The sequence below is a fragment of the Schistosoma haematobium genome, chromosome 2 (genome assembly GCF_000699445.3).
Source record: "Schistosoma haematobium chromosome 2, whole genome shotgun sequence".
NCBI classification, from domain to species: domain Eukaryota; kingdom Metazoa; phylum Platyhelminthes; class Trematoda; order Strigeidida; family Schistosomatidae; genus Schistosoma; species Schistosoma haematobium.
Window position 1 is genome coordinate 12,455,164 of NC_067197.1, and position 17,763 is coordinate 12,472,926.

The 17,763-nt window shown below is 34.7% G+C and overlaps 1 protein-coding gene across 1 annotated transcript in view; it reads left to right on the forward strand.

The window, feature by feature from the left end:
• The window catches only part of MS3_00010750 (uncharacterized protein), a gene marked incomplete at both ends in the record, with an annotated part of 122,452 nt that overhangs the window by 56,307 nt on the left and 48,382 nt on the right, over positions 1-17,763 (forward strand). The window contains 4 exons of the mRNA XM_051219145.1: positions 613-941; positions 2,919-4,477; positions 11,735-12,509; positions 13,157-16,566. Coding sequence (XP_051067499.1) covers positions 613-941; positions 2,919-4,477; positions 11,735-12,509; positions 13,157-16,566 — 6,073 coding nt within the window. The remainder of the gene's footprint in view (positions 1-612; positions 942-2,918; positions 4,478-11,734; positions 12,510-13,156; positions 16,567-17,763) is intronic.

The following is a 17,763-nucleotide window of genomic DNA, read 5'->3' on the forward strand; positions in this document are numbered from 1 at the left end:
ATTCTAATCTTCTGAATTCTTCATGTCCCTTTCTTATTTTCTCTTTCCAAATTTATTTCACTGGATTATACTCTTTAAATAACATCTCCAAACCCTAATCTTCCGGATTACTGCTTATACTCTTATTACCTCTACCACTATGGGATTTGAATCGACAACTGCATCTCTGTGCTAATGTGGTGTGGCAACTCGAACTGATGTACGTACGTACGAAGTTCTACGTTGTTACTGACTGACTGACTGATTATGTATGATGATGTTGTAATCGACATCCACAGTATGTCCATGCTCCATTATCTTAACTCTTTTAAGTTTCTTATTCCCTATCTACCAACCTACTTCATTTGTCAGACACTCGTTTTCATCCATTTTGTCAAAAACTGGTCGATAGTGGAAATACCTTGGAAGACAGCATTTATTTTGTACCTACTGACGTATCCGACATATCTATCTAATCAGATTGATTGTAAATCAATGAATGTCTTTTGTGATCATGAATAACTGTGACTATCAAGTGTAAATTTTAAATTTCTATTCATACTTTGTTTAGAAAAGAATATTTCTCAATTTGTATTCTTTGTTTTTCAACCATCTTTTCATTTACATAATTAGATTAAATCATTTATTAGATTGGACAAATGAAGTTGAAAAATTATTTAATCATTTACAAAGTGATCCATCTAATACAAAGAATAGTGATGAAAAAACTGCCATTGAATTAGCTTCACGTTATCGTGCTATGTTGTCGAGATTTGAAGAAATGACTGGTATGGTTAATGAACAGAATGCATTAGCTGATAAATTAAATTTAATGTTAGTTGATTTATCATTAGACGGTGGTGTATCAGCTGGAGAGATAGCAGCAAAACGAGCTGCATTAACTGCTGCATTAGGAGCGTTGAAAGATTTAGGCAGTGAAATGGATTCTGTACTAACTCGAGGTGGGTATACATGGATTTGTGTATGTATGTGTATGCGTTTGTGTGTAGTTATTGAAAATATTTAACTAACATTTATCCAATGCTGTACAATTTGACTGCCTTTTAACCGAGACAATAATAAGCTTTTTTTTAATAAAGTGGTCAGATAATATTCTCCTAATTTAACTCTAAATCTCATCCTTAATTTTCTTAAGTTTCTAAACAACAGAATGACTGAACTCCATTGGATTAAAGCTGATGTTAGTTAATGATGAAAACCCTGTAAGGATTATAAGCTTAACTCACAACACTGACCCACTCGACACCGTTTATTTAAACTTAAATTTTTTGTTTCATTACAATGAATAATTCATAATGTAAGCAGTAACTAGTTATATCAAACTATTCTTCCACTGTGATTATTTTGTTTTTCATTGTTAATTGTTCTATTATTAAACATTCTTTTCTGATTGGTTATTAAGTATTCAGTGTTATATACTTTTACTAAAAGATTCTTTATTCTTTGTGTCGATTTTGGCTGGAGATACATCCTAAATCATTTACCAACTAGCTGTACAGAGTAAACAGACTAATTGTATTTATGAAGCTTCATTTAATGAAATGCTAGATAATGATATATGCAACTCGTACTTATCTAGATTACCGGATTTACATGAAAGGAAATATTTCGCCCACAACAGTAGGCCGATCTAAGAATGCCTGGTGTTGCGATACTGGCTGGTCCATAAGTTGAAGTTAGTGGGTTTAATGAGTTGTGAAAAGGACTGTTGAGTTTCTCTTTATATGTTAAGACGTAGACTTTATGTATTTGACTGAATTTCCAGTAATCTGTCAATATGTCAACATAATAATTCTATGATTGTCAAAGAAAAACCAAGAAATATTAATTTTTCAATAATCATTTGGATTTCACGTAATAATTGAGGCTATTGGTTAGATCACATTTCAAGTCGAACGACTCAAAATTCATTGAATTATTACAGATTCATTCAGACATATTGGGATTATGGATCTTGAATTTCAATATTACTTCATCTTATATTTTTATGCATTTATTTTCAACCATATTATCAGTATCATAGACATTATCATTACTTCAACTTCTTTACTATCTAATGTGTTGATTCCATGTCTATTTAATTTGATATGGTAATATCGGTCGATGCTTATATGTACCCAGGTTCTATGTCGCTTATAACTGATTGACTGACTGAATGTATGGATTAGTAGTAAACAATTTACAATCATCCATACAATTAATTGTTTGAATCATATTCATAAATGTGTTCGTTTATTCATTTGCCGTTTGGATCACAATCAGGTTGATATCGTGAAATGATATCTAAATATAACTAAATTATGGACATATAATACAATCAGAACGATGCGTTTTGCAATGTAATGATAGTGTAAATGTGTAATCTTACACTACTAATCACATTCAAAATCAATAAATGAAGCAAGTGTCATGGATTAATCATTACTTCTATATTCAATCGCTCGATTAATTGAACATTACACCTTTAAAATAATTATTGTATTTGATCCATTTATAACCATTTTGAAAATTACTTATTTGTCTGGGTTTTTTTGTAAGTCAATCAGGTAATGTTGTATAAGTATTTATATCACTAGGCAATAATTATGTTAATCTCTCTAAATTAACTATTGAATCGTGTCTTTTTTAATAGCTATTGGTTGTTTGGATGTATACGTTATAAGTATAAGTATATGAAAATAGTTTGCGATGAACTTGCGCTACAATATGCGCGTAGTTGTTAGGACTGCAACTGTTTACTGAATATTAATAAGTAGTATAAAGTAATACATAAAAGAGTTGGAGAAGTGAATAGAGACAGAGAACGTAAAACAGACTTATAACTCACTTAAAATAAAACAACGTGTTCTACTCTTTCTTTTATACTGATAAACTGCCTCATCGATCGATCGCATATCTATCTATCTTTTTTTAATTAGCTCCATTAATAGCTGAAACACTAGAATTTCGTGCCAATGCAGTAACAGAACGTAAAAAAGCAATTGTTGTTCGTGAAGCATTTGAACAAGCTGTACAAGAAGATGCAGAAATGTTGCCAAATGATTTAGAATCAATTAAACGTATATTAGCTGAACGTGAAGCTATGGTAGCTAGATTAGCTGAAGAAAGAGATGCTAGTTTATTAGCTATGATTCAACGTGGATTAAGTGTTAAAACTGATGAAATGTTAGATTGGATTGAACCATCTAAAAATGAATTAAAAGCTACTTGGGCTGAAGTAGATAAAGTTGCTGAAACTGGTTTAAAATCTTTACGTCAAACTGCTGAAGCATTTGAAGCATTTGAAGAGCACAAACAACGTATTGCAAATTTATTAACTGGTACAAAACATTTAATTAATGGTCATGCAAGTGCATCCACGACAGCCGCATTTACTATGGCATTAATTGGTAAAGATGGTACGATTGATATTGATAATGTTACTAATGCATTACATATTGATGATGAAACGAAATTATGGGCTAATTCTTCATTAGCATCTGGTGTTGCTGGTGTTATTGTAGCAAGTGTTGAAGAAGCAACTAAAGCTGGTCAAGAAGCTGTACGTGTTCAAACAGATGCAATTCTAGCACAATTAGATGCATTAAACAATGCAGAATCAGATTTAAAAGCATTAATAGCTGCTGCACAAACTATGAAAATGCGATCAACTCCAGAACGTGCTTCAGAATTAGATGCAACAATTCAATATTTAGAAAATCAACTTAATACAGCTAAACAAGAATTAAATACTAAATTAGCTAATTTACGTGCAGCTAATGGTAAATGGGAAGTATTTTATACAAGTACAAGTGAAGTTGACAAATTACTTAATAATTCTGAATTAAATTTATCCAATATAACTAGTGTACAACCATTAGCTAAAGGTAATTTAAATGTTACTGAATTAGGTTCTGCTGAATCATCAGCTAAAGCTGCTGCCGCTGAATTAGCATTATGGTATGCATCAGTAAATAATTATTTAAAAGATTTACAATTATCTGAACAACGTTTATTATCTTTAAATGTTATTTTTAAAGAATTAACACATTATTCACCATTAGATACTACTGAAATAAATGATAATAATAATAATAATAATAATAATAATAATAATAATAATAATAATAATTCATCGGAATCATTAGTAATTAGTTCAGAAATATCTAAAGCACAAAATAAAATTCTTAGTTTATATCGAAGACAAAAAGCATTACAAATTGCATTTAATCAACATTCACAATCATTGAATACATTAAAAGATTATTTATCACAATATCTTAATCTTGTGCCAAATATTGATAAATATTTAACAGAAATAGATAATATTGCCAAAACATTATCATCATCATCATCATTTATTAATTCATTGGATGATTTAATTAATTTACGTAATACACATCAGGCACGTCAAATTGTACATAAATCAAAATTTACGGAAGATCGTAATCAATTATTATGGTTGGCTAGTAATTTAACTAGTTGGTCACATTTAAAAGTATGTTTTATTTATTTTTTTTAAAAAAAGAAAAAAAAAAATGCTTTTTAGTATTTATTTATTGTTCCATATTTTACTATTAGTATAAGATTACGGAGATTGTTGAGTTTAGATTGATATCATGAATGTATCAGTATTAAATCACTATTGAAAACCTACAGGTACTGGACGACCGTTTCGTCCTAGTATTTGACTCCTCAGCAAGTGTGTATCCACGGTCCCGTATACGGAGCTCAAACTTAAGACCTTCGGTCTCGAAACGACTGTCCAGTACTTCCAGGTTTCCAATAGTGGTCTAACATTGATCCACTGATGATATCAATCTAAACTCATTATTTTATTGTTTGTTTTAAATTATCGATATGATTCAGTTTTTTTAAAAATAATTTAAATGTTATTTTACGCGTTGTTTTTACTATTTCTGTCATGAATGAATGAATGAATATAATTAATTGTTATCATTATATCATTATCATATATCTGTTTAGAAGTTTATTAGTTCGTTAGGACTGTAAGCACTAAATTTTAAGTCCTCATATTGTAGATTGGGATTTTATTTCGTCAATTTCAATTCAACGTATTAGGACTTATGGCAACAAAACCGTTAACCAGAATATCAATTTCTATAACTTCGTTCCTCAGTTAACCAATGACACACTAAGCAGTACTAATACCCTTTATTCAACTCTAAAACATCCTTATTAATCTTCAATACATTGAGTTCAGAACACAATGTTCAGTATCCACGATACGAATATTATATTTTAGATTTACGTAGTTTTTATACAAACAGACCAGAACGCATCACATCATAAATTGAAAAATAACAATTATACATGATCGAGCCAAAGGTGGCTATGAGTATGGGAGACTGTAACTAATAGGCTGGGAATAAATTAAGAACAGCAAGTCGTATAGTAGTTAATGGGTCAAACGGAATGTAAATTATATATAGTATCGTATAGTTACTTGACAATTATGTAATACATATATATATCCACTCAGTGTCTTTTCCTAATCTCCTCTTCATTTGGAAGCTGGTTTGTCCTCTCTCACAGTAGACTGTTGCTGATGCTATCCGGTCAACGGACATTCAGTATCTTACGTAGACTTTATAAAACTGTTTATAAATACTCGTACATTTTTGATAATCGTTGTAGTAGTTCTACAAGTTTCATCTCCGTGCAGAAAGACTGTCTTGACGTTCGTATTAAAGATTCTGACTTGAATATTGATTGACAGTTATTTTGAGTTCTATATGTTGTTCAACTGTAGGGATACTGCCCACAATTGCCAATCCTTGTCATTACATCTGCACACATTTAATATAGTTTTTAATGACTTTTAAATCCGAAATCCCAATGGATATCAAACACGTTAACCGAATGTAATGTTCCTTTACACTTTCTGTTTTGTAAACTTTCAGAGATATCAGGAGTGTAAACCTTCAAAATCGAGCAGTAGTGTAGTAAAATTGGCCATCGTTGGTGTACCTCTATTAGTTTATTTAAAACTAGTCACGTAAACTGACAACTAGATTAAACTGTGTTCATGAAATTGTTTAAACGTTTGTTCCGATTTATAGATTTTGTTACTAGCATAGGGGTTGTGCAGATTATTAAGTTTTTGACTGAGATCATCAACCGACTGATTTTAGACCACCTTTGGAAACCTGGAAGCACTGGATGGCCGTTTCGTTCTATTGTGGGACTCCTCAGCAGTGCACATCAACGATCCCGCTCGCGGAATTCGAACCCAGGGCTTTCGGTCTCGCGCGCGAATGCTTGATCTACTGGACCACTGAGCCGGCATCCAATGGTGATAGTGTCTAACATCAACCAATCCACGAAATTGCGCGACCATCTTCCGTTGTACTGAGGTAGATACCTGTCTCTACCCGACATGGATTAGCTCAACTGGTCACTGTAGTCAGTCAGTCAGCCAGCAACAACGTAGGACCAGGCATATATATACACCGGTCCAAGTTGCCATACCTCATTAGCACAACAAGATGAACACCGGATTCATAAAAAAAGTTAATTCAGTTGTGGTAATATATAAAAGAAAGATTGCAATAAGGATATAGTACACGAAGAAAGAATTGGTTCGTAGAAAGAAAGATATGAAGCGATTTTAATCTCTTAGTTTAAGGAAAGACAGAGAGTGTATACACCGACGCCATTGTGATCGATTCTGAGCCATGTCACCCAGAGTCTCTAACCGTTGGTTACGATAGTCACGCGGACCCCAACCAAGTATCCTGCATCTACCAACATGGCTCAGACTAGAAGTTAGTGACTTCAAGCACTGATGCCACGTTTTGGTTTGGCCGCCCCTAACTTTCTTCCAACCATCCCGAACACCGGTTGGCATTGCACGTTGTGGTAATCGGTGTTCAGGCATACGTAACACGTGGCCCAACCATCTCAGTCGATGAAGATTCACAACCTCATCAACTGATTTACCATCATCATTCCCTAACACTCTACGTCTAACCTCACTATTACTTACCCGGTGATCCCAGCGGATGCGAGCAATATTTCTAAGGCATCTGTGGTCAAATACTAGTAGCTTACGGGTGTCTTCTACCCTTATTGACCACGTTTCGCAGCCGTAAAGTAGGAAAGAACGAACTGCCACGCAGTATACTCGTCCTTTTATTGATAGACGGATATATCGCCTTCGCCATAGGTGACGTAAGTTGGAGAAGGCCAGGTGAGCTTTTCGAATCCGTGCCGAGACTTCGTCAGACACCAACTCATTAGAGCAGACTACCAAGATAAGTGAAGTTGTCGACGCGTTCCACTACTTCACTCTCTATCCTTAGTTCAGGTGTTGACGCAGACCAGTCCTGAAGCAGCAACTTGCATTTAGAGGGAGAGACGCGCATTCCAAACATTCTGGCATTGTTGCTTAGTGCTGCCAGAAGGCTGCATTTTATCAGCGTCTTCACCAAACAGGACTATGTCATCTGCGTATTCTAAGTCGGTAAGTGGACCTCCTGGAAGGAGATCGATACCCGAGATTTCAGTCGACGAGAATGTTATTTCCATCAATAGGTCTATGATGAAGTTAAACAAAAATGGAAAAAATGGACAGCCTTGACGGACACCACTTGAGGTTGCAAAAGTAGATAACAGTTCGCCATGAGCTCTGACTCGACTAGTAGTGTCCGAGTAAAGAGCCTTTACAAGGTTTATGTACTTCTGTGGTACGCCCTTCAATGACAGACACTGCCACAGAATTTCGCGGTCTATAGAGTCAGATGCTGCTTTTAAGTCGAGAAAGACCACCATTGTCGGACGCCGATAAGTATGCCTGTGTTCTAGAATCTGACGAATGGTGAATATGTGGTCGATGCAGCCACGACCAGGTCTGAAGCCAGCTTGGTTTTCTCGTGTTTGCAGTTCACGAGTCTTAGTTAGGCGTCTGATAATTATCGAGGCTAGTATTTTAGATATTACATTAGTTAAACTAATCCCTATGTGGTTGTCACAGGATGATTTTGACCCTTTCTTGTATATTGGGACGCTAAGTGATTGTCACCAGTCAGATGAAATAACGTCTAATTCCCTGATTTTAGCTAAAATATTAGTCAACCTAATCGCTAAAATTGGACCACCATCCTTAAAGACCTCTGGAGCCAATCCATCTGGACCAGTTGCCCTTCCTCGTTTCAGATTAACTATAGCCTTTTGAACTTCAGCTAGATTTGGGGGACCTACTTCAATGTTCCATTCACACTGTCTGTGAATGGAGGGTAGTTGTAGAGTAGCTGAAGGCTAGCTGAACTTTCCTCTGAAATGTTCCGCCCATCGTTCTAAACGTCTGGACTGGGAGCAGATAAGAGTTTCGTCTTTTTCCGATATAATCTCACTTACACTTGACTTATTAATTCCAGTTTCTTTTATTAGTCTGTAAAGCTGTCTTGTGTTCCCTATAGTCGCCGCCTTTCCCATCTCTTTTGCTTTCGTTGCCCACCACTGCTCACGGTCGTTTCTTAGACTTTTGGTTAACCTAGATCTGATTCGCTTTCGCTCATCATCGTGTTCAGAGCCTGATGGGATAAGTTTGCGAGAATCCATCAGTGTGATAGACTTTAAAGAAATCCACTGGTTCTTTGTAACTCTGTGGTTTAAGTCACTAATAGATTTCATTGCTGTTTCCACAGCTGTTTGTATATCTTTCCAAGCAACATCTGGGTCAGCCTCGTTTTCAGAACTACCTAAGTGTGACCTCAGTTGTTCCTGGAACCTACTTTTGGTTTTCTCGTTACTCAACTCAGTTCTAATGGGTCTTTTTAATGTGGCTTTTTTGCGTTCAGTGAGACGCAAGCAGATCGTGCCCGTATGAGGGCGTGGTGGGAGTGCAAGCAGGTACTCCAGAATGAGCGACAATCTTCTACCGACCCTCTCCAACGATGACTGATGGCAATATGGTCTATTTGAGTCCATCGTTGGTTTGGTGTAGGGGGTCGCCATGTTAGACGATGTCTCTCCTTATGCTTAAAATTAGTGTTTGCTAAAAATAAACGATTGTCCGAGCACAGTTGCAGCAGACGATCAACATTATCTGTTCGCTGAGTCGGAATAACAAATTACCCACCTAAATGTCTTTCTGTTTGGTTTAAGTTACCTACTTGGGCATTAAAGTCACCTACTACAAGTACTATGTCTGGGCGTTTAGCTTTCTGAAATTCAGAAAGCTTTCTGTAAAAGTCATCTTTAACTTCATCCGAGCCGCAGTCAGTGGGAGCATAGGCAGAAACGACGGAAAGGCAACGGCGTGTGTCCCTGTCCTTTCACGTTCTTACGGAGCCGTTTAGCCGAACAGCATGTAGACGACTGTTGACGGGGATCCACTCTAGCAGTGCTTGTTCCGCCCTCATGCTTAATGCTATGCCTACACCTGCCAGTCCACGAGAACTGGCTATCGTGTCACCAGATACACGGAGGGTGTATCTCGTTGGCTCTTCGTTTTGCCGAGGTGAGGTCAAGTGAATGACCACACTGGAATCCTGTATGCGTGTTTCGGAGACCCAACATACATCAATGGTACGAGATTCTAGGGTTTTAGCCAAGGAAGCCTGCTGACCGATTTGACATAGGGTGCGTACATTGAAGGCTCCAATGTGTAGTGTGGAGCGAGGTTTCAGTAGACCTAGAACAGTGTTTCGCGCACTAGAATCGTTGGCTATGGTGACACTTGAGGGGGAAGCCGAAAAAAAGAAGTTTAGAGTTTGGAGTTGATGTAGGAGGAATAATAGGAATTGAAGACGGAGGTTGATTATGAATATAATGGTCTTGAGTGTTGTTAGAGATGTGAGGGAGGTTATCACTTCCCAGTTGCCCACACCGTGGAAGGGCTGTTCTGGAGGTACCTGTAAAGGAAATCGGATTAGAGGTGGTCTTGGTGACCTGGGAGCGTGACCGCAGTGCCCAGGGAACAACTGCTTGAGATCAGCCATACACGACCTTTTTGTGAGTAGTTTTCGTGTTAGCTCCGTGCTTGTTGAGACCTTACCGCCGGAGACGGATATCCGTAGGATAAGACGAGGTGTGCATTTTTAGGGTCGACCTTTTCTCTAACCCCACCCCTCTTTGTGGGAAGGCAGCATCACTGTCATGCTGGTTGTCTGAAGGAAACACCTTACTGCTGTCACATCTCTGTACAGTCAGCAGTACGACTTCGCCTTCGGACCTTGGGTTTGTTGCTTTTAGTCTTACCGCTCTTCAACCGACCTGTCTGACATGGTAGGACCTTGAGGAACGATTGTTCCAGCCAGTATAGCTCGGTTGCTTCATCACGATAGGCAAGCCCGACCACCATGTCAAGGTAGCAACAACGGTCGGGAACTGGTCACTGCTCAATAGAACTCCTAGAATTCCCCCACGAAGCTAGTCACTAGTGAGCACATGTTGATTTTGTTCAGTAATACAGTTCTGATTTGTTTCAGATTTACTACTACCGGAACAAAACCATTGTTATATGGGGAGACGGCAATTGATTAGATGATCTTACGGTGAATTTTCGAGAAGTAATAAAATGACCAGTCACTGATATTGCGGATACCTCAGTTGATTAAGGTTTATGGTATGCTAGATGAGTTTACACTTTTGACCTATTACCCTGAGCCAAATCTTGAAATTACATGCTCTGTAGTTCAATGCTTCGAAGACACCTATGATCAAATATTTTCAGTTCACATATGTCTTCTACTTTAATAGGTTATGTCTCGCAGTCGTACTATAACTGTCATATCTTTCATAAAATAAATTTTTGCCTTTGGTTTAGTTCCCGCGTAGTTGAGTTACTTGTTTTAAGAGTAAATAATGCGTTGTTTATTTATTGAATAATTCACTTTATATCCTCTTTACGACCAATGACGTTCTACGTTACCAGTGAGCAACCACGGAGCTTGAGCTCTATTCAACCCAGTGTTCAATGAGAATACAAAGTTAGCAAGCTTGTGTCTTTTCTATTACGGAGTTGTTGGAGTTATGATGACACAATTATTCAGTATTAGGATAATTACTTGATCACACGTCATCATAAGCAATAGATCACAATATGGTCATAAACTAAGCCATAAATAATCGAGAATTTAATTGATGGTTCCATCATTAATTAATAGTAATATATGTAGGGTAAAACATAAAACAATAGTTTACACATCCACTGAAAGCTGACTAACAGGGAAATATAGGAATACAATAATAATCCGATTGTTCGATATTTATTCAATAAACTTATTAACAATAATTCTTGGTACATTAGTTGCGATTACATCTTTCACAATATTTGAGCCGTTATAACACTTAGCACAAGACGAACTGCTGCTCAATGTATGCCATAATGGAATAATGATCAATTTTCAAGGTTGTAGCTCTACAGCAGCAGGAATACATAAAGAAAATGGAATATGACTAGCATGAAAACCCAAAACATTCGTTTCGTTCCGTTTGGGACTCCTCACATAGATGTTGCATTCCAGAGTCGATGTCCGCTTCAGAATTCGAAGACAGTACCTTTCACTTTGAATTCTAGTTAAAATAACAAGAACAGAATGATCTAAATGTTTTTCAATTACATTAATGGGAACAGTTTAAATCACATTTTTTTCACACTGTATCATTGTTTGTCTTTGAAATATAATATTCTGTCCATTGAATGTACATCATTGAATCTATGTATAATACTAACCTGATCGTTTCTAATTGTCTTTCTTCTTATTTTTAATATTTCTGATCTATCTAGGAAGCTAATGAAGCGTTACAATCGCGTTGGGAAAGTGTTAACTATTGGTTAATTGAGGAATCTCAATATTTAGATGATTTATATAATATGTGGACAGAATGGAATAAAGAAGCTGATCAGTTTACATTACAAATAACTAATATAGAAAAAGATGTAGAACAAGAATTAAACAATATAATCAATGATATAACTAATCAAAACTCTAAAGATTCATCTACTGATCCAATTAATAATAATAATACCAGTGACTTAGATTCTAAAGTGAATAAAGCTAGTGCATATCAAGATCGTCTGTTTGATTCTGAGTCTTATTTGAAAGCGTTCAGTTTTAAAACAGAAAAATTGTTAAGACGAATTTTAGCACAAACTCAAATACAATGTCGAACCTTATTACCAGTGGATACAGCAAAAATAAAATCTACTGACCAATTGTCATCATTAACAGTATCCACATTCAATGACACTAATAATAGTTCACAATTTACTAATATTGCTATCAGTCCACATAGTATAGCAATTAAATATCGAGAATTAGAAGAACATTTAAAATGTGTACGAATACAATGCGAAAAATTAAATAATGAATTAGAAAATCAATTAGATGCACGTGATCGTTTATTTCGTGATACAGATAGACTATTACAATGGATTATGTCTGCAGAGAAACGTATGACAAAGCTTACACGAATTTGGGTAGCAGCAAGGCCACCAATTACAACGAATAAATCCTATGGCGTATTACATAAACCATCTTCAATTATGAAACAACGAAATGGTATGTAGTTGTAATGGGAATGATAAATGTATCTTGCTTCATTGATCCATTTTATATTATTTACTGACTGCTTCTTCTGTCTAATAATATTATCAAGTGTTTTTTATTCTAGTGTCATTCATTGTGAGTTGGATATAAAGTTAGAGTTAAGGTCGAGACAAATAAATTTTAGTGTCGGTTAAATTGTTTTATAGCATTGTTCATATTTATAATTTGACTTAAGCTAAGTAGCGGACCCCAAGATTTTCAGATCACTCAACAACAAACGTTCAACCTTTTATATCACTGAGTTGCCATACAATGACTCACGTCTCCAGCTTCAGTCAGTCGGCAGTATTTGCCAAATCATTATCCATTTCTAACAGTGGTAACTGTCTCATAGGTATAATCGTTGACAATGGCGCTTACAGTGAGTCCTAGATTCAGTGTCTAGCGGGATCGTAGATGTGAATTGCTGAGGGGTCTCATATTAAGACAAAACAGCTATCCAATTATCCTTAGTTTTCAATGTTTGTCTGGCCGAACTCAGCCTATGATGCAAAGCACAAGTATATGAATAAACCCCATACTACTCCATTCTAAAATACGATCCGATTGTTGTATGAAATGCAACCTGTCTTGATTAATTTATTATTACTTATTTTTAGATCAAATTGATTCTGATAAACAACAATTAATTGGTGTTGACTTATCAGAAGCATATGAACAATTAAAAACTTTGCAAATTGAAGCTACTGGTCCACGAATGATTGCTTTAAAAGAATTAGCTAATCAAATTGAAGGTGAAGACGTGGATTTAAATGATTTGTACAATAAAATGGGTAGTCGTCCAGGGAGTAATCGACCTGGAAGTAATCATAGTAGACCTACTAGTGATCGGTCACGTAGTCGACGTTCTGTTTCATTTGATTTATTAGGTAAGGAAAATAGTTTTGATTCAACTACAAATGATGAAATTAATCGTCAGTTACATGAACGTTTAATTCGACTTTTAAGTAAATTAAATCGCCTTATCAGTCATCTTAATCAACGTACAATACTTTGTCGTTTAACTATTGAATATGAATATTGTCGTCAAAATTGGATACAAGAGATTAATTCATTGAATTCACGTTTAAAAACATTTGAAAATAATTCAGTTGTTGTAGAATTAAATGTAGATAAGAAGAAAAAACATTCATCGAATAAATCTATTGAAGATGATAGAAAACCATCTGTTCAAGAAAATGAAGACTCTGTAAAACAACAACATAATGAAGAAGAAATCAATAAGGATGAAGTCAGTATAGGAGAAAATGTCACAGAATCTACAAATTTAACTCACCATGACGATAATTCTATTCAGACTACCACTATTACTACTACTACTGATACTAGTAGTAAACAGCCAATTACTTCAATTGATCTATTTCAATCTGCCGCAGATGATGCTGAACGTATATTATTTCGCAAACAAACAATACAATCTGGTATTGTCTATCAATCAGAATATAAAAATTTAAAAGATGAAATTGACAAATTAAAACAATTAATCAATAATTGGCAAGTTACATTAGATTTTACACGATCAAATATCATTGAAAATGAATTCGATGAAACACCGAATGATTCGAATTTAATTGGACCAAAAGAACTTGATGTGGCTGTTGTTTCAGTTGGTCTTATGTTTGTCACTAATATTGATTTGAATTGGTCATTCAGTACTGGATTCAGTACTACTACTTCAATGACAACCACAACGAGTGCTTTAACCACTAGCACCACTACCACCACCACGACAACTGCTTCAGGTGGTACCATAATCACTTCTGATCAGTCGACAATACTACAGTTAGAACCATTTAGTTTTTTTATAGATATTGCTAGATTATCTTCTGAATGTGATAAATTACATGGAAAATTAAAAGCTAATTTATTACATGTGATTGGTGTATGTGAAAATTGGCAACAATTAGTTGAAGCACGTGATAGATTATTAGAACAAGTTAAAGATTTACAATATCGTTCATCAGGAGCTTGTTATACAGTTAGTCAATTAGGTGATCCATCAAAAACCGATAAACCTATTGGTATACGTTTGACACGTTTAGGTCAACAGTTATTAAATTGGCAAGTTGAATTAAATTCGGCTGGCACTACTACAGATGATGTGAATGCATTACAAACTGATGTTAGTAATAATAATAATGAAAATAATAATACTGATAAAACTAATTTACCAAGTGAAGCTGCCACTATAGTTCAAAGATTAAGTGATCTTCGACGGGCAGGTGAACGAATTGTTGGATTAAATCCAGCCCGTGGTCCGAATGTTGATAGTTTATACAATACAGCTGTACAAACAGTACGTTTGTGTGCAATTTCTCTAGGTGAAATTGGTCGACATAGTATACTATTATTTCAAGCATTATCAAAACGTTCAGAATGTTTGCATCAATTGACAGAATTTCTTGATGAAATTGAAAAACAAAGTGGTCTTATTCCAGCTAGTGAACATCAGTCAGTTTTCGGTAATACAAATTCAACTGAACAAAGTCAAACGATTACAGATGATCAACAAATTAATATTTCTGATAAAAATGTTAAACGACCAATACCTGAACAAATTGCATCACAATTCACAATGTTTGAATGTATGGATCTATGTAGATTGTTAAGTGTGGATAATGTCAAAGAGGTAGAACAACAACTGACACCATGTCAAATTGCATTAGATTCATTAATGAATAAACAAAATACATATTTTATACAATTAAATCAATCATCTTCATTAGCATTACAGACATTTAATGAATTTCAAACAGAAATATGTAAATATAATAATAATAATAAAATTGAGGATATGGATGAAGAACATAAACTATCCGAGAAACAAATAAAATTAGATCCATTTCGTGATGCAATAATTAATCGTTGGCAACGATTACATTTTCGTTTAGAAACTATCATACAACAATTATATATTCGACGTAGTGCATTCATATATTTAGAAGATGGTTTTAAACAATTAGAATATTGGATTGAAACAAATGAATTAAAAATAGAAACATGTAGTTCACAATTGGCAGCGAATGCAGCGACTTCTGCTATCCTATCGCCGTTTAATCTTCATTCAATATTGCCAACTGATGAACAATTAAAGTATACTGAAAATCCTCAATTAATTCTTGATACATTTAATACAGAAGTTGTTTACTACTCAAATTTATTAAACAGTATAAATGATCGTATCGAAGCTGATTTAGGAGATCGTGTATTATTGAGAAAAACATTTGATAATTTAGAATGGCGTTTACATAAATTACAAAAATCTTCAAATCATTTATTACAACAATGGAATGAAGAATATGAAAGATGTGAACAGTTAAAAGTTGATCTACATCAATTTAATGCCCTTCTAGAATCAATTAGTAAAGAGTTAACATATTGTTTTGATCCTGCTATTTGTAATGTTGAAGAGGATCCAAATAGTTTGACGATGGTACAATATAGCCTCACTGATATACAAAGTATTAATATACAAGCAAATAATTATTTATTACAATTATGCAAAGCACAGTGCATTCGTCATCATCTTGCACGATTACGTGATCGTTCATTATGGTTACATGATAGAGCTCATTTATTAGCCATTGGACCAAGTCGTTATCATCATCGTTCTATTCAACCATTAAAAATAACTCAACAAGAAGCGAATTTATCCACCAATAATGAGAATACATCTACTGAACTATTTACCGCATCTGTTCTATTAGAAAGTGAATCAGTCTCTTTAAATCATCGTTTATTAGGTTTAGTTGCAAGATCTACAAAATCTGTGCATATTTTACATTCAAAAATTAGTCATATCTTTTTTGATGCTATACAAAATTTTCATAATTGGTTTGATGATTTACATTCAAGAGTAAATGAAATTCATTCAGCTACACTTCCAATGCATATTATAACAAAACCAAATGATTCAAAGCAACTATTGACTGATACAAATCAATCAGTGGGAATTTTATCCGTAGATGTGTTGTCATCTAATTTGAATACAATTCGTGCAACTGTAGAAGTTAGTGGTTATATTTTATTTGTTATATTCACTACTTGGTTATCTGTTAGTAGTCGATTGAGTTCGAAAGAAACCATGAACTGTTATGAATCATCGGGTTAGTGATGTCTTTAGAGTGTACGGTTGTAAAGATAGAATACTTATGTTAATCTGTCATTGTGAAGTTGCGAACATCGTATTGTATATCCCTTAGCACTGGTCAGATTCTATCGATCAGTTCATAGTCTGACTTCTAGCCTAAATAAATTGATATCTCGGTTGACTTCGCTATTTCACCGATAATCTCAATCCGACAGTGTTTTTTGTGACTCAAATAACACATTGTCAATGTCTGTGAGTATGAAAGCAGGTGGAACGAGTTTGAGTCCAACAGAGAGCATCATTTCCTTAAGACTGGAAATAACTGCCGGAAAATGGAAAACCTAGATCTCACCAATCACTTAACGAATAATAATTATATAAATCTTGATTCTTCTCGATCATCTCTATTTATACCGAAACTATTCCATCTTGCCATTTAAACATGTCGTCTTCCAATGAAAACTACAAACGAATCTAACGAGTCAGTTTTCCATCGCTTCATTCACTCACTCTTTCGTCCTAACATTACTTACGAAATACCACATTAGTATATGTGTGTATATTTGCTAAACATTACGTTCGTGAGTGTTTCTAATTCGAAAAAATATAGCGAACTTGATAAGAAATTATTTTATCTCTCGATATTCAATATATCTGAACAGTACCCAACCGTCAAATGTCCTTTTAACATGTATTCTTTGTATTTGTTTAAATGTTAATCACTTAAAAGATCAATAATTTTTCTTAGAATAGACGTATTGTAGGTACCAGTAAGAATCCGGAATCCCCTTTTCAACCTATATTGGATTCGTCAGCTTGATATAACTGGATCTTACCGTTGATGTTTATGTTGCTACTTGAATCAAGTATCTCTCACTTCAAATACTACTGAGTTCAGAAAGCCATTAACTTGTTTAAAGGTTATGACCTTTATACTATGAATTTGAAGGGTTTAAATTATTCCGTTTTTAATAGTGGTAATTGAAGTTTGATCAATCTTTGTTGGTATATGTGTATCCCGTGCAGATTACCTGGATTTAGCTAAGTCGTAGGTTATTTGTAGAAGATTTGTGACTATAAGTGGAAACCATTTTTGTTTAACCATGTTAGAGACAT